General features: G+C 42.5%; 1 protein-coding gene across 2 annotated transcripts in view; it reads left to right on the top strand.

Annotated features, from left to right (window-relative positions):
* Positions 1-22,691, top strand: part of CLUAP1 (clusterin associated protein 1) — an 839,181-nt gene extending 816,490 nt beyond the window's left edge. The window contains exons 12-13 of one of the 2 annotated variants that reach the window (XM_078663146.1): positions 2,505-2,561; positions 21,832-22,139. In XM_078663146.1, the coding sequence (XP_078519272.1) occupies positions 2,505-2,561; positions 21,832-22,002 (228 nt within the window). In that variant the 3' untranslated portion in view covers positions 22,003-22,139. Of the gene's footprint in view, positions 1-2,504; positions 2,562-21,831 lie in introns of both variants that reach the window. The other variant, XM_078663147.1, reaches the window with a different exon arrangement.
* Positions 22,692-25,687: the final 2,996 nt, after the last annotated feature.

Below are 25,687 nucleotides of genomic sequence, written 5' to 3'. Positions count from 1 at the left end.
AGCGCCAATTACGTTGCTGCGCAGCATCAAGGGGCACGCTGGGGGCGTGAGAATCGCTGGGGGCGTGTGTCCGGCCTTCATGCCATGTGAACGCAATTGCGCCGCATCAAGGGGCACGCTGGGGGCGTGAGAAACGCTGGGGGTGTGTGCCACGTTCCGCCCTTCATGCCATGTGGGTCGTACATTAATCCGAAGATCGTCTGCTGTGGCCGAGTGCTGGGGGCGTGACAAAAGCGTTCACCTGAAGGCCTGGTAAGTAACGTTACTGCAGCCTCTCCTGCCCGCTGTTACTGAACTCTCTCATTCAACTAAATTACACGCGCCTGCTACCATCAACCAGGGCTCTAGCCGGGCTAAGGCGGCGGATCAGTACACTAATTACACGCGCCTGATAACATCAACCAGGGCTGCAGCTGGGCCTCAAGCGGGGTAACACGTGCCTGCTAACATCAAACAGGCCTACATCTGGGCCTCAAGCGGGGGAACACGCAAATGAGCGTGTCTGCGGGGACAATTACTGCAGCCTCTCCTACTCGCTGTCACTCAACTCTGTCATTAAACGGATTTACCCGCGGCTGATAACTCTCTCAGTCAACGACATTACACGCGCCTGCTAACATCAACCAGGGCTGTAGCCGGGCTCAGGCGACGGATCACTACACCAATTACACGAGCTTGCTAACATCAACCAGGGCTGCAGCTGCGCCTTCTCCGTCCCTATTCTAATAAAACAAAAAATGTTGTCTACCGCGAGATTTTAAAATAAATTGCCCTTGCCAAATACACACATTACACACACTCTATTTCATACCCGGACAACGTCGGGACGGGCTGCTAGTTCAGTAATATAACGAGTTAAAGCCACAATGTAAAATGCCTTTTCTTATAGTGATAGAGGCAAATTTTGCAAAATCAAGCTGAAATAGTGGTAGAATAACCTCAATAATCCTAAAGGTAGCCTAATTGAGACAGCAATAATCTGTCTGAAAGAGAAGGTTAAGCTAATCAAAGTTCATACCTAGGACAATGGGAGTGGAGGCATTCAACGCTGTTTAATTTAGCATTTCAAAAACACTTCTCAAAAGCCCCTACGGAGTTTTGATGTACTATGCACCTGTCTGGCATTTTCCTTCATCTTTTCACTCTTGTGAGGGGTCCTGGTCAACAGTGAGCTTTCTGTATCATCAGGCAGGACTAGCCAAAGCTACACTTGAGCCGTGCACATATTTGATCATAAAAAGCCTTTCTGTCAGCTTTGTTGTGTTGAGCAGGTAAAGTGTTTTACAGATTGGTTCGCAGGTGTGGAATGGTCCTCCTGGGTCTACATTTGTATCTCCAAACCTTGCCTTGGCTTTTCACGAACGAGGAGCTATCTATTCTACTTGCCTTTTCCCAGATATTAGGTGTATCGTTCTGAATTTTTTTTATTTTTTGTGTTTATGATTTTTATTCTTGGCCTTTACAGGTGAGTATTGGCTTTGGGAAGGGGGAGGGTAGTGGTGGTAAATGTAACATTGTCCATAATATGAAGGAATCTGCACATCTGTTAAAAGCAAATCATGTTACAAGAACTAATCTTAGTGTGCATTTATAATAACACTAATCTTCCTTCTGATTGGAGAGAAGGCATGCAGACATATGGTAACGTAATAGTAGTAAGCAACAAAGCTATCGAAGTTATCATATGACCTCAAGGAGACTGACTGCCTTGGAGTAACAGAAAGACTCTTGGGGAGGAGACAGTCCGTTCTATGAAAGAGAAAGGAAGAATATGAGTCCCAGGAAAGAAGGATGGCTGTCTGTTTTGGGAGAAGGGCCTGCCACGATTTCTATGAAATTGTGAGGGGAGAATGCTAGTCTGCCTCGGGAGAGTCGATCAACCCATTGGTCTTGGAGTAAAGAGAATCGCATGTCCACTGAGGAAGTGCCTGGAGACAGATTGCCTTTGATGGGACTAATGGAGAGATTCTGTGCTTACTTTAGTAGTGTAAAGGGGGCAGCTAATTAATTCTTGGGTGTGGAAGAAGAGACTACATGACTTGACATGTGAGGGGCGGGCTATACTGAGGGGGAACATGGCTACTACCCACTCATTGAATAAATGAGAAATAATAACTCCTCAGAAAGTTTAATGTGTTGAACATCTTGCGAGGTGTACCTTGACTGGACTAATGAGGGAACTCACCAGCTTGATTCATTTGAAAGTGGAATGTCTTTATTGCATGTGGAAGAGAATGATTCTGAGGGTGAAAGCTGATGAAGGAATGACCAGGGTGACTCTGTGCTCCAGGGAAATTAGCGGACAGGCGAGGCTTCACGTCCAAGTCAATCTGACTAACAACCTCTTTATCCCAACTGATATCACACTGTCTTAACTTTTTTAACTAGTTGCTTTCGCTTTTGCTGCTTGAATTGTGATCCCTGGCTTGGATGATGATTGTGGTTTTCTGGCTTTGCACATTCCATTTTCTTTACTTTTGTTTCCACTATTGCTGTCTGCGAAGGCAAGATCCGCTCGTGTACATTTAAGTAAAGACCAGTTCTCCGGCAGCAGAAATCAGGTTGGTGTGTGCTCAGTCGAGTTATCTTTGCCATTCCTTGGCCACAGGTAGCGATTATGCAAAGTAATTTCCACTCTGTGAACATTCTCGCAAACAGAACAAAATAAATAATCATATTGTTTGAAATTACATGTTACTGTTTGAGCAATCTAGTTGTTGGAAGTAATAGCTTTTGTGAAAGACTAGCTCAATTTTCGTAAGCAAGAGTCTCATTTGTGTTGGAAGTTTGTAAATCCCAAACTTGCAATATTATATATCATTATTCTCCATTCCCATGACAGGCAGCAGGTCACCAAGTACAGTCCTTAAGCATTTCAGATTGTATGGTATATAAAATCCATGCAATGCCATGGAGGGTTGGCTCTTGATTACCGAAATCTGTTATCTTTGAATCTCGGTGATCTGGTTCCACTAGGTTACCCACTTGATATAATTTGTAAATGGTTTGCATCCACCTTAACCAGACAGTCTGCTGACCATGAAATGCGGCATTGGAGATATAAAGTAAACTATTTGGACCAGAATTAAGGAGGATATGGATGCACTGAATTTTAATCTTTCATTTCTGAACTGGGGCTTTAGAATTTTACAAAGGTGCTAAACGAACAGAGCTTCCAAGTAGAGCAACTCTATTTCAGAAAGTGAGAGTTAGGTACTAGTACAGGTTTTCCTGGTGGGCATTACCAGTAGAATGAGTGAAAATATATTTACAGAAGCTTTCAAACGTAGAGAGGCCAACAAGGGATAAGTACGGAGTTAGGTCTACATGCCCATTGCATCCTAAGATTCTTATTTCAATCCCACTTTTACAGCACTGGCCACGATGTGGGGATATCAGACTCTCTCCCCCATGACTGGGTGTTAGGAAAAAATATGCAAACACACTCTATTAACTGTTCTGCATTACCAAATTTATCTTCTGGTTTAGAGTCTTTTAGCATTTGTCCCCAAAAATGTCCCTCTCTGTTTCAAGATCTTGTTTGAATCACTTTTTATTACTGTTGTCTTGATAAATGATGTGCTATTCCAAATGTCTATCGCTTCTTTATCTCTTGTTCACCCATTTCATTCATTTTTATATAAGATCCAGGGTCCCCAAACTACCTATGCAGGTTGATTATTACATGTATCTGATCTGATGTCCCCATGTTATGTCTTATTTGAGATTGCATCCATGATTGTGTACTTCCGTTAGTGAAGCTTTACCTAGAGCCCAGGTTTCCACTCCACGCCTCTTCTAAGAACATGCTAGTTCTAATATGCAGAATGGAGATCCCATTTCTCCTTTCATATTTGTCTGCTCTGTCTTATTTCACTAATGCCAACATTTTGAAGAATAGACAAACCAGAGGGTGAAAAGTTTATTTCTCTGTAATTATTTACTTGATAAGATTTGTACTAAACGTTGATAATACGATAGCATACATGAGTTTGTTCCTGCTGTTTAAGTTCACACAAGATGAGTAACTAACTCACTGGACTATCAACATTTCTAGCCTCTGCTCACCACAAATTATCTTCTCATAAGAATGTCTTTTCTCAAGTTTCTTTTTTGGCTTGCTGTGATACAGTTTGCTGGTTGAGAGGATTATCATCAAGTAATTAGGTACTGACTTCAACTCTCCCCAAATTAGGTGAACATTATGTGTACCCCGAAGTGTCTCCTTTATGCATGGTAGGAGCATCACCTCTACGTTAAGCAATGGATGCTTTCGATGCAATTGAAATTCTACATTCTGAAGCTGTAATTTCCATGTACTAAAATCCTTATTTTGTGAGCATTCTATGAAAATATCCCACGATCTTTATTTGCTAAATATCTACAGTAGCCCCGAAAATATTGCCTTTCCTATGAAATAGAAAATACAGTAAATAATCCTGCAGAACCTCTAGATACACATTATTATCCAGAGAATGAAAACCCTTTGTTTTAGAACAATCCACAATCGAATGCTGTGGTAAAAAGGGTTTTGTTGTGGGTTGAGCTATCTGTGATGTGCTGGATTTCCAGGTGTTATACATAGATATTCCTATGCCACTTTCTGTGAAACCATTGATGAAAAATATTTTCATTCTGATTGTTTGGTTCTAGGACGTAGTTCAAAATCATTGATCCTAATAATCCATTTTATCAGAAGCAAAGGTCTTCGCAGAGGAGCTACTTTTGGCACAACTGCTTCCAATTTGTAATTTCAAATATCCCATGGGCAGCAATGTTGACAAATAAGATGGCTTTGTGTGAATGTTCACCATTCCTTCGTCTCTAAAATGTAGCTTCCGTTCACCTGGGAATCATTGATCTTGAAAGCATTTAATTTGGGTTTTCTTTGAGCTTTCAAAGACTTTCACTAGCTATCCAGTAGGGCCATATTTATATTATCTGGCATCTTCGACTAAGATACATGTCCTGGTCCTTAAAAATTAGACCCTCCCCTGAAAAAAGTGACATTATCTCAAGAATTATAATTTAAAAAATGCATTTTTACAGATGGACCTTGGTTACATTGTTCTTCTATTCCATGATGTGGTTACCATGTAAGGATCTTACAGGGAGATCCATCATTGCAACCTCTCTAATATCTTTTATTTTTTTTATTGTTCCACAGTATCAGCATATTACATCATCCTTTAAACATTCATATGCTCAGAGAACCCCCCCCTCAAATCTAAATACCAGTCTTTCGTTTCCTTGAGCCTTTTGCTGAGTACACACTAAATTCTAAATTAAATACATTATACATTCTGGATCGCCACCTTTCAAAAGAGGGGGCCTCAGACTGAAGCCAAGAGACAGTGATACAGAGACGAGCAACTGCCATAGCCATAAACAGTGGGTAACAATGTTTAAACATTTGCTTCCCAGGCTCTAAATCCTGACCAATTCCTACTAACATCATAGCAGCAGTAATTTTAATTGGCATCCCAGTAATCTCTGACAAAAACTTTTCAATACCAGTAATGTAACAAAGCAACTTGCCACAAGAATAAAAAACATGTAAACTATCAGCATTATCACTCCCACAACGAAAACATTTACCATCCTGCCTCCCCCCATTTCAACATCTTCGCGGGCGTATCATATAAATTGAGAACAGTTTTAAAAAAATGGAGTCTTTAAATTTGCAGATAGAAGGGTTTCCATTGACATTATAATAGCTTTCTCTCAAGATAGTCTGTATTCTCTCAAAATATTAGCCCATTTAGCATTATGTTTCTCCAAATCGTCTGCCCTCGAGAAAAAAATAATTTTATACAGAGACCCTATTTTCTCCTGTCGCCTAATGGCTTCAATTAATGAGTGCGGTGCAGGCGCTAAGTTTTTCCTACCCAAAAAATCCAGAATTTGAAGAAACTTAAAAAACTGCATCCTGGGTAAATTATATTCTCTTGCAGAATCCAAGAACGTAGGGAAGAGCCCCCCGGCCTAATAAAAATCACCAATTTGTAAAATAACCTTACTTCTCCAACTTATAGCTACATAGTCCCAAAAAATAGGTGGAAGAATCTTTGCTGCATTTGTCGGTGTGTAATATGTTACCCCCTCGAGGGAGAGTTTTATCTTAATAGCTTTCCACACTTTAAAGACAGCATCAATAACTTTGAGAGGTGTCCTCTTGTAAGAGCTGCCATCAACTTCTTTGAACAAACAGTTATTAACCTCCGCCCCAAGCAACATTTGAAAAATTGACGGAGCTTCTGCTATATTACTACCCTCTTCTCCAGTCAGTAATATCCGCATTTTAGACAAGAAACATACATAGTAATAAAATGTACAATCGGGAATCGACCAGCCACCCCTTTCTCTAGGGAGAGTCATAAACCGTGTGGCACATCTAGGTTTACCCGGAGCCCAAAGAAATTTAGCACAGAGGGATTGTAATTGTTGAAGTTGAACTCTGGTCACCTCTAATGGAGCAGATCTAAAAAAATATAAAACCCTGGAAAGTATATTCATTTTTAAGATGTTACCTCTGCCCACCAGCGTAAGATGAAGATGCCCTCATCTTTCTAAGGATTCTTTAATCGTAGTCGTTATATCCACCCAATTGACTTCCACTAGCTCTTTCATAGATACCCGAATTTTAATCCCTAAGTATGTCACTTCGTTAACAGCTCTTAGATCATCAGGTATAATGTTGTTTGTACATAATATTTGCATTTTTGATATATTAAGCTTATAGCCTGACATCTGGCCAAATTCTTGCGCTAAACGTTCCACCTCTACAATAGCTGCAGCCGGATCTGCCGTAGTAATATCAATATCATCCGTATAAGCGAAGACAGAATACGGAATCTCTCGGGCAATAAACGGTTTAATTAGGGGACTTTTCTCCAACATCTCAACAAAAGGGTTGATATAGAGAGCAAATAGTAGGGGGCAGCAGGGGCACCCTTGCTGGGTTCCTCTAATTATTTTAACCGGTTCCAACACTATACCCATTGCATATATCCTAGCGACGGGTGCCTTATATAAGACTTGTAAAGCCTGAATAAACCCATATCCAAATCCCGCCCGATCCATGATGTTCCACAGATAGTCCCAGGCAACGCGATCGAACCCTTTCTCAGCGTCTAGCAATATTAACCCCAAATCTCCCCCTCCGGCCTGGGCAATATCTAATAAAGTCACAACTTTGTTCACATGGCGCCTCACCATATTCACATGGTTCCTCGACCAAGGATGAAGCCATGCCAGTGCAGGGAAACTAACGGAGCAATAACCTTTGCCAACCGATTTGCCAATATTTTAGCATAAACTTTTCCGTCACAATTGACCAATAAAATCGGTCGGTAAGATCCCGACATTTCTGGTGGTTTCCCCTTCTTCTTAAAAACCACAATAGTGGCCTCATCCCATGACTTAGGTGCATGCCCATTTTGTGCAGCTCGAATAGTAGCCAACATCTCTGTCTTAATATCATGAAAAAAGACCCTATAAACCTCCCCTGGGAGCTTATCCGGGCCAGCAGCTTTTCCGGTCGGCAAATTGTTAATAACCATCTCTAACTCCTCCATTGTAATTAAACTTTCTAAAACCTCCGCCTCCTCCCGATCCACCTGCATTAAAACCCCTACAATAGAAAACGTATTTAGTTTGTCGTGTGACTTTTGCTGGGTGTATAGATCTGTGTAAAACTGATGCAAGATTGCAAGTATCCCTCGAGGGTCATGAGTAATTACTCCTTCATTATCTCTAAGACTAACAATTCTCTGGGAAGCTTCCTTCATCCCTAACTGTAGCGCTAAGCAACGAACAACCGCCTCACCATATTCATGGCACTCCCTTTTATATATCAAATACCTCCTAGCATTTTCCTTATTCCAAAGAGTATTGATATTTGCCCGACATCTCGCTGCAATGATTTCCAGATCTGCAATATCTTTGCCTTGTGAAATTGCCTGTGTCAGTTTTTCCTCAGCCAATCTTAATTTAGAGTATAGTTCCTGTAATTCTATTTTAGCTGTCTTTTGATAATGTATACAAAAAAACTCAATACTTTCCCTCTAAAAGAGGCTTTAAAAGTATCCCAAAGAACTGCTACGTGAACTGATTGTCTGTTGTGATCAAAGAAATCCTTAATCCATCTCCGCATATGCTCTTTAAAGCTGTTATCAAATGGTAATTTCCTATCAAATGTAAAAGTTCTTGGGGAATAACCTACAGAGAGTGCAGGAATTTCTACAGCTATTGGAGCATGATCAGAAGTGATCCTAGGGAATAAATGCCCCTGCGGCCCATAAGAAATGCAGAAGATAAAAAAAAAAAAAAAGATGTACCAGGTTTTGGTGAGGGAAAGAGTAGAACGTGTACCCAGGCACTGATGGATGAAGACTATCCCAAACATCTGATAAACCATGGTCTTTTAACATATTATATAATGCTTTGAACACTTTAGGTTTCCAACCCGCATATCCTTGTGTCCCACCTTGTAATTCTTTCTTAACCAGATTAATATTGAAGTCTCCACACAATACCAAAGGGGCCGGCCATGATGCAAGTTCAATGTTTATTCTTCCAGAACTAGCGATTCATCAAGGTTAGAACCATAAATGATACATAGTGTAAATGTTGTACTCCCCAAGACTACTTCAGCAATTACCCACTGCCCCAGCTTATCGGCTAAATAATGACCGGTAGTCTGAATGGCAGGTTTAGCAAGTATTGCGACACCCCGTGTCATTGAGGATTGTTGTGAAGCAACTACGAGTACAAACCCTAAGTCTGCCAGCTTTTTAAGATTCCCCCACGGAATATGCGTCTCTTGAATACATAGTAAGTCAGGTTGGATCAAGCGCAGTTCAGCAGCAACCCTCTTTCTCCTATTATAATTATTGAGGCCACAAACATTGAGGGAGCATATTTTAACCCCCCTGCTAGTCATTAGAAAAAAATGAAAAATAATGTGGACTTATCCTTACTACAGTCTTGAACACTGCCCCTCATCTTCCATTTTCAAGAGTTTTTCCGAGACTGGTACTGTGGAATTTTTTATTGATTTTAAGACCTGTCCCAACCCGCCCCCCCCCCCCCAAACTCCCATGGTCCTTAAGATGACAAACTTCCAGTCACCTGATGACGTTGCCCGCAAACTCCATCTCAGGCAAGTAGAGAAGACGAATGCTCTTCCCTCTCATGCCTGGTAGTAGGACATATAAACATAGAACTGAGAAAAAAAATGGAAAAAAGAGCCTTACATAAGGGGCGGGATATACCTCTCCCGCAAAGAAACTCTGCCCCAACCTTCCAACGGGCAAAGATAAAACAGATCAAATACATTACCAATATATTATCATTATTATCATCCAACTAAGTGATATTATGCGTCCCCACCAGCTATACCACTACTCTAGAAAATCCTACAAGGATTTTAAAAACTCTTTTGCAGAGACCTCTGTAGAAAAAAAACAGGTGCGATCCTGAAAAATCACTTTAAGTTTAGCTGGGTTCAGTAAAAATACTTGTGCCCCTTTAGCTTGAAACAATAGAATAAGCTGGCGTAGCTGCCAACAATTCTCTACAGTGAAATGGCAGAAATCTGGCCTAACAAAAAACTCAAAATTCTTCCCTGCCCTTTTTTTATCTGGACGAGCTAACTGAAAAACATCTTCCCTAGCTAGAAAACTTCTCAACTATCTAATGACATTGTGTGTCTTTGGTTGTTGGTATTTTCATCTCATCTTTAGAGGCACTGGATCCCTGATCTTTGCCACCGTTCCCTAACTGATCCCAATTCTAAGCATGGGCAAGATAGCCTAGCCCTTGGTTCCTGTCTCCAAAGGCAACAGTTAAATTACTTTAACTTCACCCTCCGGGGCTTTTAGGAGGAATTGCAGACTGAAAATTTAAGGGCGTGGAAATATTTCATTTGCTCGAATAAAGCGGATTGATTTCATAGTAACAGACTGCATATCCCGTCTTGCATATATAAAATCCAATATAGATTGGGCTGGAAGTTGTTTCACCTCATCTGAAATGCTCAACTATCTAAATACAAATTCATGCTAATAATGAGATAGCCAATGCATAAGCAAACAATAGTGGAAAAACACACATTCAGTCCAGATTTTGCATGGTTTCATCTTGCATCTGCTTTTGTGAAGGTACTTTTTCACTCAATATCAATTTCTAAAGCTTTATTCGAATTGCACAGACAAATTCATAAAAGCGTACAGATAAAAATCACATTTAGGAACAACAAAGTGTCTAATAAAGCATAAATAACTTCATATTACATACACATTTAAAAAGAAGTAAACAATCTGTTAAAACCTTTTTAAAAAAAAAATAAGAAGGATAATAAAATACCCATAGCTAATATAGAAATTCATTTTGGGTTGCAAACATTCCAACTACTGAGGGCCTAAAAGAAGAAAATTCAATTTACATCGTATTTCTATACCTCATGACTGCTCTCAGGAAGGAGGATACAGTACTAATGGTGCACTCATTATTTAAAATTCTTAATTTGTCATATGCCCCTCTACATGACCTCAAGCCCCATGAAACAAGCAGAGGTTTCAGCAATTTCCTCCTTGGATGGCTATAAAAAGTGCAAAAAAGAATACAATGTATATTTGACTGAAAAGACACATCATCGCAAGGACAAGTTCTTTTTTCCCTTCACCAGTCATTGCACTGTGGGAAGGTAAAAAGTCTATAAAAAATATCCAAGCGAAAATAGGTCAGGAGCATATGGTGATAAGGGGGTTGTTCAACCAAAAGGTACAACTGAATGCCCTCATGGACTGTTATCAAGTCATGTTCCAAGACCGTCTTCTTAGATCTTACTTCCCGCCATCTTTTACTCTCAAGGTGTTGTAGAAGGGACTTTTTTAAGGCAGTTCTGGACACACTCTCCATACTGTCTGGGTTGGAGAAATATTCAGGATGTCCAATTTCATGCAACAAATCTTTAAAATAAGTGAACCATTTGATGTTAGTAGCTCCATCACATGCCAAACAATCTTTTATTATCTCTCTATTCAGACTGGTACATGGATTAACCCACACATTATGCCATAATAAGACCGGGGCAGATTTAATAATGTCCGAAACATACCAGAGGGCCACTTCCGTGTGTATCACATAGGTTGCCATGCTCTTTGGGGCGGCCAGTAGGTACCGTAAGAATCGATTCTCAATACGTTGTATAACCTCCACCGGCTCAATCCCCCAGAGACCCGCCCCATATGTTCCAGTAGAGACACATTTGGCCTTAAAAATCTGCAGCAACTCCCTTACTGGTCTGTTACCTAGTTTTTTGGCAAAAGTTACCAGGGCACCAGAGGCACTGGTAAACGCCAGAGCTCGTGGCAGTTACTGCGGGTTTCCATGAGCCCTTTCTCTCAAAGTGTACACCCAGATAACAGAATCTATCCGCAAGCTCTACCCGCCTACCGTCCAAAGAGATCAAACAGGGTGTTCTGCGTTTCTTGGGTCCGCAAGACATAGTATACGTCTTTGATACGTTTACGCGGAGATCCCTATTTTTCATAGATTCCGAAAATTTTTGCACCGCTTTTTGTAGGCCAACCTTAGTCTGGCAGAGAATTGCCACGTCATCAGCGTAGAGAAGTATGGGAATGGGCGTCCCTTTTACTGTAGGGTAATCATGATAGTCTTCAGTAAGGATGGATCCGACATTGTTTATATATAGAGTAAAGAGCAGGGGAGCAAGTATGCACCCCTGTCTTACTCCTCTGCGGATACGAAACAAGTCGGAACACTCCCCCATCCTACCATATCTAACACGCGCACCAGCCCCATTATACAGCTCTTTAATAAAAATGTGGATTTGATTGTCCAGGCCAATGTCCTTTAGAGATTGCCAAAGCATATCGTGGTCAACACAATCAAATGCAGTTTCCCTTGTGTTTTCCTTGTGATTTTGTCACTTTCAGCTGAGGTTAGCTACACATTGTGCTGAAGCATTTAGATACGTTGGGTTTCGGCTTGATAATGGACCGTGGACTGGCATTTCTACCTCTTTTAGTTAGTTATTCAAAAGCCTTTATGGGAAAACAAAAATGTGCTCCTGGTGAGCTCCATCAACCATTATGTGGGATAAATGTGTGTTAATAGAATGTAGGGAGATGTGTTAATGGTCCCGCTTCTTGACAGCAGTAAATTTCAAAAAGAGATAAACTGCTTAGTCCACAAGATTCGGTGATCTATGGTTGTAGGTGCATATGTTTTCATGAAGTTTCTTCTTCTAAAAGCCTAACCCACCACATCTGTCAGTCTGCAGGCTAATTTGCCACGTTTGTCAATATTTTTGCTTACAAATGCTTACCATTCATCTTCTGTTTTTTTTTTTAAATATCTGTAACCCCTTGAGCCTTTATTATTCACTAAAATGTAACAGCATTCAATTTTGTTCACTAAGATATATCCGCCAAAATTCGCATTGCAAATTGCCTCACTTTCCTGATCTTGTTGCTTCGGTCTCACAAACTATATCACTGCTCCTCTTCAGATGATTCATTACTCTAGTATTCCTTTTTTAATTAATCTAAATTCATCATCATGGTTATATCTCTCCCTATCTTGCTCAACTTTGCTGGCTCCCCATCTGTCTTCAGTTTAGGTGGCTCTTTTTGAGCCTTGTTTTGAAATGTTTCCCTTACTTACTCCAACTTGCTAAATGGTAATGCAGTTTTTTTATACTCCTGCCCAATCTCTTCGCTCTGCTTCCCAATTTCTTCTAGGTATGCTACTCCAAATGTTTTGCTAATTTGTTCTGCTTTAAACCAAAATTATGGAAGGAAATTATGTCCATATCAGAACAACCACGTTTGCCTGGTGTAACATTTTACTCAAAGCCCATCTTTTTGAACTAACTACCCAACCTCAGTGTAAACTGTTTCTGACGGATACTTATAACTTCAGATTCCTCACCTTGTGACTATCCCCAGGTACCAAACTAGATTCGGAAAATTCAAAGCACTGCTCCTGTGTGCCAGCAAATAGGACCATGCAACTCCGCATTGACGTTATTAAGCCTTGTATGGACTGGCACGAACAGATGTCTGTGACAAATCTCCACGAGTTGTGTGCGTCTGGTGCCTGTGTTTGTTGCAAGACTCCAAAGCCTGCAACAACTGTCTCCAGGTGAACCTGAAAGTCGTCCGAGATCATAAGGCGAAGCTCTTCAAGGCAAAGCACCAGAAAATCTCTGCATTGATCCCTCTGCAAATCAAAATCCAGAGCGTGAACATGCTCCAGGTCCTGCTGTAATTCCTGAGGCCGATCTTTCTTGTGTGCAGTCAAAGTCTGGGTATGTCAAAGAAGAAACACGGGAAGTTCAAGCAGAAGTCAGCCACTTCTCACCCCTCTGGGGAGAAAGCATGAGGGTGTCACTTTGCCTCTCTGCTCGCTCTAGTTCCACAGAGGAGCCGATTCCATCTTTGGTTCTGATGCACCCCGGGCCCATCGGCGCCCTTGCTGCAAGCGGAAGCCTTTTGTGAGGCTAAGCTGCACATCTTTGACACCCTTCCAGTCCCTAAGCTGTGCCTATGGGCCCCATGGATCCGCAGGCCCCTCCAGTGGGTTTGTCCTCGGTTCCATCTGGACCTCTTGAACACACATCAAGTTAAGTACCTGTAATGGGCTCCGAGTCAAAACCTGTTCGAGCCTGTCATTCATTGATACCATTGCCAGAGTAGGAGGCCCGCCAACTCATTGTTCTGTACAACTCGAAGCCTGCTTCAGCTAGACCGAGGCCACATCCATATCTGAACATGCCACTGCTTATACGGAACCCATCAGATTAAGATATATTCCCACTTATGAGTGGCCACGCAAAGATATTGCTCCAGTTTTTTGGTTGGAACTCAGATCAGAGGCAGCCATATGGAGATGACAATGGAGGCGACGGGGAAGAACTTTCCTCTCTTTATGATGCAGACAACTTGTAGATGGAATTATAGGAGAATAATGGACTGAACACCTCAACCCTTAATATGCTGGTCTACACCACCCGGACAAGCAACAGAGGAGAGTGCTTCATTTGCCAGTCATTTTAAGGACTGCTATGGTCCTTGACAGTCACCTTCCAACTGTAGATCTTAAAATGAACATTCACATAGAGATCTTACAGCCCAACCAGGTACCAACTTTACCTCTTTTACCCTTTAATGAAGCCCTTACTGACACACTCTTGGACACTTGGGCTAAGCCATTCTCTGGCACTTTAAACTGTTAAGTCACCCTTTCCTATATAGACCTGCTCCAGGTCACCCACATCTGTTGACCCAGCAAACCGCACCGGAGAGCTTGGTGGTACAGGCATGCAGCATTAAAGTAAATCCTAATGCTTTCCCAGCCACTCCACCTGACATGGAGTTAAATTGAGTGGACACTTTTGGCAAGCATATGTTATTTTCGGGCAGTCTTGGCCTGAAGTCAGTTAAAGCGGGTTGCCTTCTGGGCCATTATACCTACACACCTTGGTTCATGGTGAGTGAGATCCTACTTGCGGTCCCAGGAGACCTAAAACCTTAACTAGCCCAAACCATTCAAGATGGTCAGGATTAGGGCAAATTTGTCATCCGCTCGGGCCTGAAATCCACAGATTGTCTATGAAGGGCCAAAGAAACTAGTGTGGTTCTTCGGTGCCATGCCTGGATGAGGTCCACCGGCTTGTACAGGGACGTTCAAGTGTCCTTAATGGACAAGCTTTTCAACTGCTACTGCCTGTTTAGTGAAAAGGCAGGCTCGTCCCTGGAACATTTTAAAGGAAGCTAAGCCAGGGCATGTTCTCTGCGCCTGTTAGAAATTGGATATCTATTTGGCAGTGGTTTGTACTGTGTCCAAGCAGGGACCCACATTCTAGTCAGGGTAAGTGTAGTACACACTAACCCTGCTCACCCTCTGGTAGCTTGAGTCAGGGTAGTCAGGCTAAACTAAAGAGGCAATGTGTAAAGTATTTGCCCACACACACACAAATAGGCAATATTTATCTGAGTAAAACAAGCCCAAAACGACAAATATCCAACATGCCCAAGTCAAGATATGAATTTTTAAATATTTAATGTAGTGTAGTTATAAGCTCCTGTTGGGGCTATCTTGACATGCTTGATGGAGTCGAATCCACAAGTTAGGGCCGAGCGCGATGGAGCACAGGTCAGCTATGGAGTCGCACTGACACCAGTACAGTACATTGGAAACTCTGAGAAACAAAGATGGTGCAAGGGGCAGGGGAGGTGAGGTAGTCCTTCCTGGCAGTACAATAGCTCTTCTTCCTGGCAGAATGCCCTCAGTCCAGATGTTTTTGAGTATATGGTGTGAGAGGTCCAATACTTATACCCATGTTAGCCTTTGAAGTAGGGGGGACTTCAAAGAAAGGTCTTTGTAGTGCTCAGGACCTGGCCCTGACTCCAGACACACTACAGCAGGGTATGCAGCTCTTTGGGTTGGGACAGGCACAACCCTATTCAGGTGCAAGTGTCAACTCCTCCTACAACTCTAGCTCAGGAAGACCCATCAGCCTGGTGATGGACCATCAGGATATACAGAACACACCTCAGCTTATTTTGTGTGTGACTGTCCAGAGTAAATTCACAAAGCCCAACTGCCGTCTAACCCAGAGGTGTATTCTACGGACAGGCAGAGGCACAGAATGGTTAAAGTAAGAAAATGTCAGCTTTCTAAAAGTGGCATTTTCAGACCTGCAATTTGAAAAAACAACTTTACTAAAAGATGTGTCCAGAGACACCAAACTCCAATTTTGTATTTGCTCCCAATTGGCAGATACACTTGTAAAATGTTACAAGGCAACTCCAATGCTAACCTATGGGAAAGATAGGCCTTGCTGTAGTGAAAAACAAATGTTGTAGTTTTTCATTACCAGGACATGTAAAACTCAAATGTACCAGTCCTACCTTTTAAATACACCGTGTTCTGCCCACAGGGCTACTATTGGCCTGCTTTAGGGGTGCCTTACATGCAATAAAAGGGAAGGTTTGGGCCTTGCAAATAGGTGAACTTGCCAGGTCGACATGGAAGTTTATAACTGCTCAATTAGGCTCTGCAGTGGTAGGCCTGCGACATGTTTGAAGGGCTACTCGTGGGTCGCATAATCAGTGCTGTAGGACGACTAGCAGAATTTGATCTTCAGGCCCAGGGCATATGTAGTGCACTGCACTAGGGACTTACCAGTAAATCAAATATGACAATCATGAAGTAACCAAATGCCATTACATTTTAGACACTAGGCGCATGCACTTTAGCAATGGTCAGCAGTGGTAAAGTGCCCAGGGACCTAACACCAGCAAAAACGAAGTTCATCAGAGTTAGAAACAGGAGGTCAGAAGCAAAAAGACAAGGGAAACCACACCAAATGATTCCAGGTCTAACAGCACCTCTCAGCTCCAGTATGGCAGTCTCTACAACAATTTCATCATGTTTGGTGATATGCCAGGGGCTAGCATTTCAACAGCATCAGCCGCCACCGCCTACACAGCAGGCTTCCCAGCCCTTTCAAGGTTGGGACTGAGGGTCTGGCAGGCAGTGGCCGAGCTATGAGGGACAGCATTCCTCCCAATCTTCTGCCCCTCTGGGCGCAGCCACCAAATCTATTTAGTGTACCCTTAGCGGCACACTGCCAACTAAGGTGAGGCAGGATCAGCCACTTCCTGCAGGAATGGCAAAACATCACATCGACAAATAGGTTATGCAGATTGTCCAACTGAGACACGCCCTGCCGCTCTTTTTCAAACTGCCACCAACAGTGGAATGCCGGTCAGAGGACTACCTGTCCTTATTATGCCAGGAAGTTCAGGCTCTTTTGGCCAAAATACCCATTGAGTATACCCCTGGAAAAGAACTAGGATTACTGATTAGTAAGTTATCCTTCTCTTCCAGGGGGTACTCATCAATAGTTATAAGCACTGAATAGAATAGCAAGCCCATACCCACTATACCATGGATGAATATCTATATAGTTACAGAAATGAAAAAGAAATACACTAAGGGTAAATCATCCGAACAGATTTCTTAAAGAGGCGCACCTGAACTGAGCTTCCGCCTGAGTGTCAGAGTCTAAACAATAATGGCAAGTAAATGTATGCACTGATTGCCATGTGACAGCTTTACACATCCCTGCAATAGGTACATTTTTAAGGCGAGCTGTGGTAGAGGCCTTTCCACTGGTAGAATGAGCCTTTGGTTTGCCAGGGAGAAGTTTGTTGGCCAACTGGTAAGATAATTCATGAGACTATCCATCTAGAGATGGACTGTTTGGAAGCTGAACAACCGGTATTCTTGGAACCATAGTTAACGAACAGGCGGCCTGATTTTCTCAATGCCTTGGTCATATCTAGATAGAATTTCAGAATCTTTTTGAGGTCTAGTGAATGCAAGACCTTTTCCTGAGGATTCAAAGGATTAGAAAAGAAGGTACCGATCGTGATAGTTTGATTAATATGAAAATCTGAGACCACTTTAGGTAGAAACCTCGGATGAGTCCTGTTTGCATTAAAGATGAGATGTGCTTGTATCTCACTCACTCTGCGAGCAGAAGTGAATGCCACTAAAAAAGCAGCTTTCCATGACAAGTGTTGTGGAGAGGCTTTATGAAAATGTTCAAATGGGGCCCCAATCAACCTAGCAAGAATAATGTTAAGTTACCATGCAGGGGACAGGGATCTGATCGGTGGATATACTTTTTTTAACCCCTCAATGAAGCCTTTAAACACTGGTAGCTGAAGAAAAGGAAACTTGCAGGGGAGATTTTCTGTATGCTTTAATAGCCGCTAGATGGACCTTTATAGAAGAAAACTGAAGGCTTGACTTGGCCAAGTACAGTAGGTATGGTAAAATGACCTGCTCTTGACCCCGGATGGGATCATGATCATTGTTAAAGCACCATAAGTAAAAACACTTCCATTTGAAAGCGCACGACTTTCTGATGGATGGTCTTCTTGCTTTTTTAACAATGTTCATACAGTCTGCGGCAGATCTAAATGTCCTTATTGGAGGACCTCAGGAGCCATGCCGTTAATCTTAGAGATGAAAGGTTGGGGTGGAACACCTCCCCACCGTGCTTGGATAGTAAGTCCGGTTGACATGGTAATCTCCTCTGTGGGATCTCTGATAGTTGAAGAAGATCCGGATACCACCACTGGCAAGGCCACTCTGGTGCGATCAGTATCATTCTGGTCTTGGCCCTGTAGAACTTGTTGATCACCAGAGGAATCAGTGGAATTGGAGGAAAAACATAAAGTAATGCCTGCGACCATTTTATCAAAAGCACATTCCCTCTGGAACCTGGTTGTTGAAACCTGGATGTGAAGACGAATCATTTTGCATATGTTGCATCTGCAAACAGGTCTGTACGGAACACCCCATCTATAAAAGATGTCATGTGCGACGTCGTTGTTTAGCACCCAGTCTTGAGCTTCGATGAAGTCCAGACTTAGGGAGTCTGCCTTGGCGTTGAGAGTACCTGAGCGGTGAATTGACAAAATGGTCAGATTTCTTGTGAGAAGCCACTTCTAGATGGTCTGAGCCTCCTGTGTGAGGGTTCTTGACCTGGTTCCTCCCTGTTTGTTCAGATAATACATGGTTGTGGTGTTGTCCATCCGAATTGTGTGTGGAAGCAAGGGAGCAATGACTTGAGTGCCAGATGTACCACTCTCAGCTCTAACAGGTTGATGTGGTAACCCTGCTCTGTCTCTGACCAAAGTCCCTGTACTTGAAGAGGACCCATGTGAGCCCCCCAACCCTTTAGGGAAGCATCTGTAAAGATTGTCTGACTGGGAAGATCCTGATGGAAAGGAACTCCCTTCAGCAGATGCAATCGTTTCATCCACCATTTGATTGAATCCTTGGCTGACTGAGGAAGAACAACAAAATCTTCCCAGCGGTCCGATACTTGTGACCACTGGTCCTCCAGAGTTTGCTGCAGAGGGCACATGTGCTGTCTGACATTTGGAACGATGAAGAAGCAAGATTCAGTTGAGCCCAGAAGTGAAGAGACTTGCCTGACCGTGGGATGGCGAGAACCGAGGAGAGTGCAGCACTTGTCCTGTATTGAGGATAACCTCGCTTCAGAAGGACGCACGCTTGCACTTACGGTATCCAGAGAAGCACCTAGGTAGTAGATCTTTTGAGTCGCATTGAAAATCGACTTTTTGTAGTTGGTTTGCAGGCCCAGATTGCTTAGCACTTGTATGCAGAATGAGAGGTGATTCTGAAGCAGAGTGCGTGAAGAGCTTTTCAGCAACCAGTCATCCAGGATACAGATAGGCAAAGATCTTTTGCTTGCAAAGAAAGACAGCTACTACTGCCATGCATTTCGAGAACGTACAGGGGGCTGATATGAGCCCAAACAGGAGGATTTTGAACTGGAAATGTTGAGGTGCTATCTGAAAACACAGGAATTTCCGACATTTTCTGGAAATCTGCACTTGGAAATAAGCGTTCTGCAGATCTATTGAGCACATCCAGTCCCCTTGGTGTAGCTGGGGAAAAATCTGGTGCAGAGCCAACATCCGAAATTTCTCTTTGCGGATGAACTTGTTCAAATGCCTCAGATCTAGTATTGGTCTGTACTCAAGGAGAGGGCCTCTTTTGCATACCAGAAAGTAGCAGGAATAAATTCCCCATCCTTGCTGAGGAGTAGGAACTACTTCTATAGCATCTTTCTTTAGTAGGGTGTTCACCTCTGCGTGTAACAAGTGGTGCAGTTGGGCATACCTTCCCCGAGGTGGTACTGATGGAGGTGGAGATTTGAATCTTAGCAAGTAACCATTCTGTGCAATTTTGAGTACCCTCTTGTCTTTTGTGATTTTTATCCACTCGTCCAGGTGAAACATAATACTTCCCCCCCACCGGAGTGGGTAACAGAGATGAGGGAAGCCAGGGCTCACTGTTTAGCAGGTTGCTTTGTTGAGAAAGGTGTCTTTCTTGAAACTCTCTTTCCTCGACATGGTCTACTCTGATGATAATGCGACCTGGATTGTTTCTGTTGAGCCAATCCTCTGTTGGAAAAACCGATGGTCGTATGGTCTGTACTTGCGTCTAAAGTCCTTACGCTTCTCAAGGCCGACCGCCCTTAGTGTACCCAGCTCCGAATTCATCTTGGACATCTCTTCAACGGCATGACTGCCAAACAAGGAAGTGCTGTTAAAAGGAAGATTCATATTCCTTAATTATGCTTCCAATTTGAGGCCAGTGAGCCGTAACCAGGCCATACATCTGGCACAAATACCATGGGAAAAACCATGTCCTGCCAAATCTGATGCATCCGCAGCTATACTAATGACCGGATTTGCAATAAGACCACCTTCCTGCAAAATTTCATGAAAGTCTTGCTGGTCTTCCTTGGGCAGCTTCTCTGTGAATCTCGCCAACGAGTCCCACAGAGACCTCTCACACCTCCCCAGAAGTGCTGAGGCACAAGCCACCCTCATGAAGGATGCCGATGTATTGCACATTCTTTTCCCGTCAACCGCCTATGTGACTGTGGCAGGGTCCTTGACATCGACACTCTCGATGCCAACCCTACTTGCTGCGATGGTGTCAGAGATCTGGACATTGAATGGTGCCTCGATGTTGGTGCCTGACGACGAGGGAGATTCTTCGACGTTGAACCCCGCTTTGCCGTCAGCTTATGTCTGACATACTCCGATCACGGAGTTAAATGTCTCGACAACGACTTTCGTTTTGACGGCGGAGGCTGTGACCGCTTCGATGGCGATCTGTCCCTCGACATCGTTGCATGCCTTGTATGTTTTCCGATGTCGACCTTGACGCTGAAGGGGAATATTCAGGGATCTGCTTTCTTTTCGATGCTGGAGAAGCAGACAACGTTGTTTCTTCTCTGATCTGTGTTTTTCCTGAGAGGAGGCTCTTTAAAAGCATGACTGCTCCCAAGGCCACTTTTTGAAGGTCCTTTTCCTCTCTCCAGCAAGGCATGTAGCTTTTTTTTCTGTCTGTCGAAGAAAAAGAGGGCCTGTTCAGGTGACTGAAGGGCAGACAAGCAGGCATAATCATTTTCTATAGTACAGTATGAAGACTGTACTCTCCCAGGATCTGCATAAATAGCTTATTTTCAACTGTATGATTATCAGGGGGATTTGGAGACTTAGGTCTTTTATTGTTGCTTTGTCTCTTTATCACAACCCATTAAACTACTTGAGATTATAGTATAAACTAGGAAAATTAGTTAAAGGGACACTTAAGTGATTGTAGAATGCTAGTAAATTGACTGCCACCACTAACTAAGAACCCCAGATCGTTCATAGGAGTAATGGGCTGAGGCAAACACAAATTTTGCTAATATTCACTTCCTATTCCTTGATATTTGAGCACAGGATCCAGTAATAGCGCTTCCTGTACATACTTAGCTTTTATCCTAGATCCAGAGCCATTCTATAAGTACATTTAAGTAATTGCTCCCACAGTTCCCCCAATTCATTTTTTACTTTCCCAGTGCATGCTGGTAATTGTAATCTCAGTTTTAGCACCGATTTGTGCCCCTTCTTCAGTGCATGTTGGTTATTAGATTCCTGATAACTTAATAATCCATTGTCTAGTGGATGTCGAAGTAAAATCTATGTCTTCCATTCCCAGTGCATGCTGACATATGCAATCATTGTCTATCAAATTCGCCTGTTATCCTTTCTTAGAATACACTATGTTCAAGGTCAACACACAGTCTTACTTTTGCGCATTGCAAAACAATTGCCAAAGACTGACACTTTTGCTTAAGGACATGCATGTTTGTGAAACCCCTAATTTCTTTTTCACTTCTTGCTTAACCAGGATGATTCAATGGACAGCGAAATAGACATGGATGATGAAGGAGATGATGATGATGAGGAAGATGACGATGAAGGAAGGCACGATAACCGAAGTATTGAAGTTGCACCTTCCAAACCAACCCGCCGTACTCAGAAATCTGAAATTCTTGATGACAGCGATAATGATTTCTGAGAAAGCGACCTCAGAGTCAAACTTCTGAAAGAGTTGCCTCTGCAAGGACACCTGGGAGCAATATTGTCTGGGTGGGGGAGAGACTGGGGTTTTCAGTCAGGTCAGGGTCTTTGCAGGGACTCTTGATTGAGCTGCCTCTTTGTGGACTTTCAGTAGGCCTTCGTTTACTGTGAATCATGAGGAGAGAACTCTTTGAACATAGTACTGATACAGTCTAGTCTGTAACAGACACCCTTTTAAGAACTGCTGAGAACAGGCTGGTTCCCCCGGGGTCCATAAGAGCACGTCCCAAAGAAGTGCCTCTACCGAGACCAACTAGAACATTATTGCTTTGATTGCTACTGCAGAGAGCAACGCTTAGATAAGAACCCCCTGAAAACACAGCCTCTACTAGGCCTCCTGAGAGAACATCTTTGGCAGCTCTTCACCTACTCCTCTCAAGTTTTGCGATTTAAAATTGCTCTTCCTGATTTTATATGAATTGTGTGACAGTTGTGTGCGCTAGTTTTTGTGTGGTCAGTTAGCTTCCCTTTTCTTATTCTATTAAGTAAGACATGCAAGTTAGAGACCTTGGAAATTCCTGGCACATGGGTTAAGACAATTATTTTTCTGCTGCAGGAAGAATATGCCTTTGTAATTAGGAGGAAGGTACCGCTGTGAAATAAAGATAATTGAAAATGTATTTATGACATTTCTGTATTTGGAATTACTTGTGGGATTTGTCTGCAACACAATGTAATCATAAGCCTTAATCGCATAGCGCGTTGGAAGCTGGTGGCCTACGCTTGTAATGGAAACGTGCTATGGCCAGGCTTTACCATTGCGATTTTAGGTACTGTAAAATGGACTGGCTTTGCCATTGCAATTTCAGGTACAGTGGCTAGGCAATGCCTCAATAATCCTATGGTGGGCATTTAACAGCAGAGCCAACCCCTAAAGTTCAGAGGAAATGTTTTTTGAGGTTGCATGTTCTTCAGATGTCATGGGCGTTACAAGACTCTGAAGCCTTGCAGCCAGTGTTTGGTTTGTGAGGGGGAAAAAAACAAACGTGTTTATATAATTAAAAAAAAAAGTACAGGGCTTGAAAGGTTCTATTAGGAGCCCACTGCACATATCAAAGCAGCCTAATCTGTATTCCAACTAATGTCTCTTTCTTCCACCACCCACTTCCTGTATCTTTACCTCACACTTACAGATACATTTACTTTCTCATTTTCCCCATTTGTCCTTGTTTAACAATCTTCCTGTTCCCCCTTCTTTTTCTCTTTTCAAGCTTTCGCACTATTGCTCTTCTCATGAAGAAAAGTTAGTCCTGTACCGTAAATATGAGTGCCGGTGCCTACCACTTGCAACCACCGTCCAAGGACGTACCTTTGTCAGTGAGATTCAGGAGGGTGTGTGAATCTCATATATCCCAACTCAAAAAACTGTGCGCTGCAGGGTGGAGGTATGAGATGATCAGGGTCGGGTTGGACTATTCCCAAGAGTTCCAGGGGCAGTACTGATTTGCATTAGGTGGATCCCTGTCTAGATTGGCACAGTGAGCAAAAAACAATGGGTTGAAATGCTGCCCAGAGCGATTGCCACTAGTTATCCTATTTGCAAGCATTCATCCCATCACCTTTTGGGTGTTTGATTGCCAGCAGTATATGTGGAAACCTGAGGCTGGCGTAGTGTTCCAAGCCTACTATTGCCAGTGTTTTTGAATGCCATAAAGTAATACATTTTCACCCATTCAAGAAGTACTCAATGGGAGCAGATTTATGTTTGGGTAAACCAGTCCGTATATAAAGTTTGCACTCCAGAATATGAACACCTTAAAAACTCTTCGTGAAATGAGAACAAGAAAACCAGACATGGCATATCCTACTTGGGCTCCCAGGCTCAACTAATGAGCCAAGAAGGCATTTTGGAGGTGTGACACCGCAAAAGCTGCCCCAGAGCTACGCGCCTGCCCATCTCACCTGTGACTAGTGGTTCTCCCCGGGAACTCATGACTTTGGTCACATACCATGCAACTGCCTTGGGTTCCTGCCCTGGGATCACTTATTTTCAATGTATTTTCACTGCACTGACTTTTCTTTATCTCTGCGACGAGAAGCCTTGGTGGTAGGGTTGTCATATCAGTGCATGTAGGCAGGGCTTCAGGTTTCTAGTACCTGCCTTTTACGAATAATTTTACAAAGTGACCGACAACCTGATTTACTAAGCCAGAGCTGTGAATAGAGGTGGGCATGCCAGCAAATTAATAGGATGAGCCGAGCCAGAGCCAAGGCAAGGGTCCGGCTTGACTTTAAGAATCTGTGTACAAGCCAAGCCATGAAAACATTTGGCATGTTTATCGTGCAACAAACATATTAAAAATATGATACAGTCTCTTCAAAATTCAAAAAAGTGTATTTCTTTAACATGCAGAAGTGTTTCATTTGAGTTCATCAGATTTTATCGCCAGCACATTAATGATTCCCCCTCCACGACAATTAGTGAACTAGGAGGCAAGTCAGTAGTTATGTAAACCGTAAACCTGTCCTAGAATCTAAATGTAGATGGAGCAATATTTAAGACTATTAAATACAATTTAAAAGGTGCTTGTACAGTGCATATCCTGAACTTGAGTATTTAAAAGTGATATTAAAAAATAAGCATTGGCAAAGCCAAAAGGTCTGGTGATGACCACAAGCCTTTTGCCAATTCTTGTTTTAATTTCTCTTTTATTTTGCAAAACTTATTTGTTGGGTAAGCTGTTGGACCCTCATCAATCTGATCAAAAAATTGGCTAAAGGCAAAAATGTTGCTTTGGTCTATAAAAGCACACATTGCCATTGTAATCTATGGCAATGCAGGTAACTACTTTGTGTGTTGATGTGCTCCTTGTGAAAGGGCAGCAAGCAATAACTCATAGTGAAATCAGCCAATGGCTGAAGTGGGCTGACACATTTCCCCTTCATGCATGCTGGAGTAGGTGGAAGAAAAATGTGAATGGCAGAACCACAGAATAATAATGGATGCAATCTGGCTGAAAACCCCTGTTATGTTGTACACATAATTTAGTAATAAAAAAAGGCCTTGACTAACAGAGACTTAAAAAAGTCAATTGGTCTGGCATTAACTGCCAGCCTCTTGCCTTTGGGAGAGAAGGCTAGAAGAAAGAAAGACAGGAAGGAAATAAAGAGAGAAAGAAAGGAATAGACCGGAAAGAAAGAAAAAGAGGAAAGACTTAAAGAAGGAAAGAAAAGCGCAAAGAAAGAAATTACGAGAAAAAAAGAAATGAAGGCAAGAGAAAAAAGAATGAAAGAAAGGGAAAGAACATCGGAATTAAAGGGACGAGGAAGGCAAGAAAGAAAAAGGGAAGTGGAAAGAGAAGGAAAACGGGTAAAGAAAGGAGGTAAGAAAGAATGGAAGAAAGAAGGAAAGAAAGAAAGAATTACAGGGTTGCTCAGAAAGAGCACCCTCATGAGCCTATGTGCTCATGTGAGCTGCTGGTATGGTGTGAAAAATCAGCAGTCAGATAAACAAAGGGCACTTCTAAGGGAATTTACAACAACATTGGCAGGAGACAGGAATTGATAAAGCTGAAGTGTGCCCTGTGCTCTCATATGGTAGAACGTCATATCACACCAGCTGTTACAAAGGCAACACTAAAGCAATAATGAAGTAAAAACAAAACCACTGGCACTGAAGAGAG

The sequence above is a fragment of the Lissotriton helveticus genome, chromosome 10, assembly GCF_964261635.1.
Source record: "Lissotriton helveticus chromosome 10, aLisHel1.1, whole genome shotgun sequence".
In the NCBI taxonomy this organism is placed as follows: Eukaryota; Metazoa; Chordata; class Amphibia; order Caudata; family Salamandridae; genus Lissotriton; species Lissotriton helveticus.
This window is presented reverse-complemented; position numbering and strand designations above follow the sequence as displayed.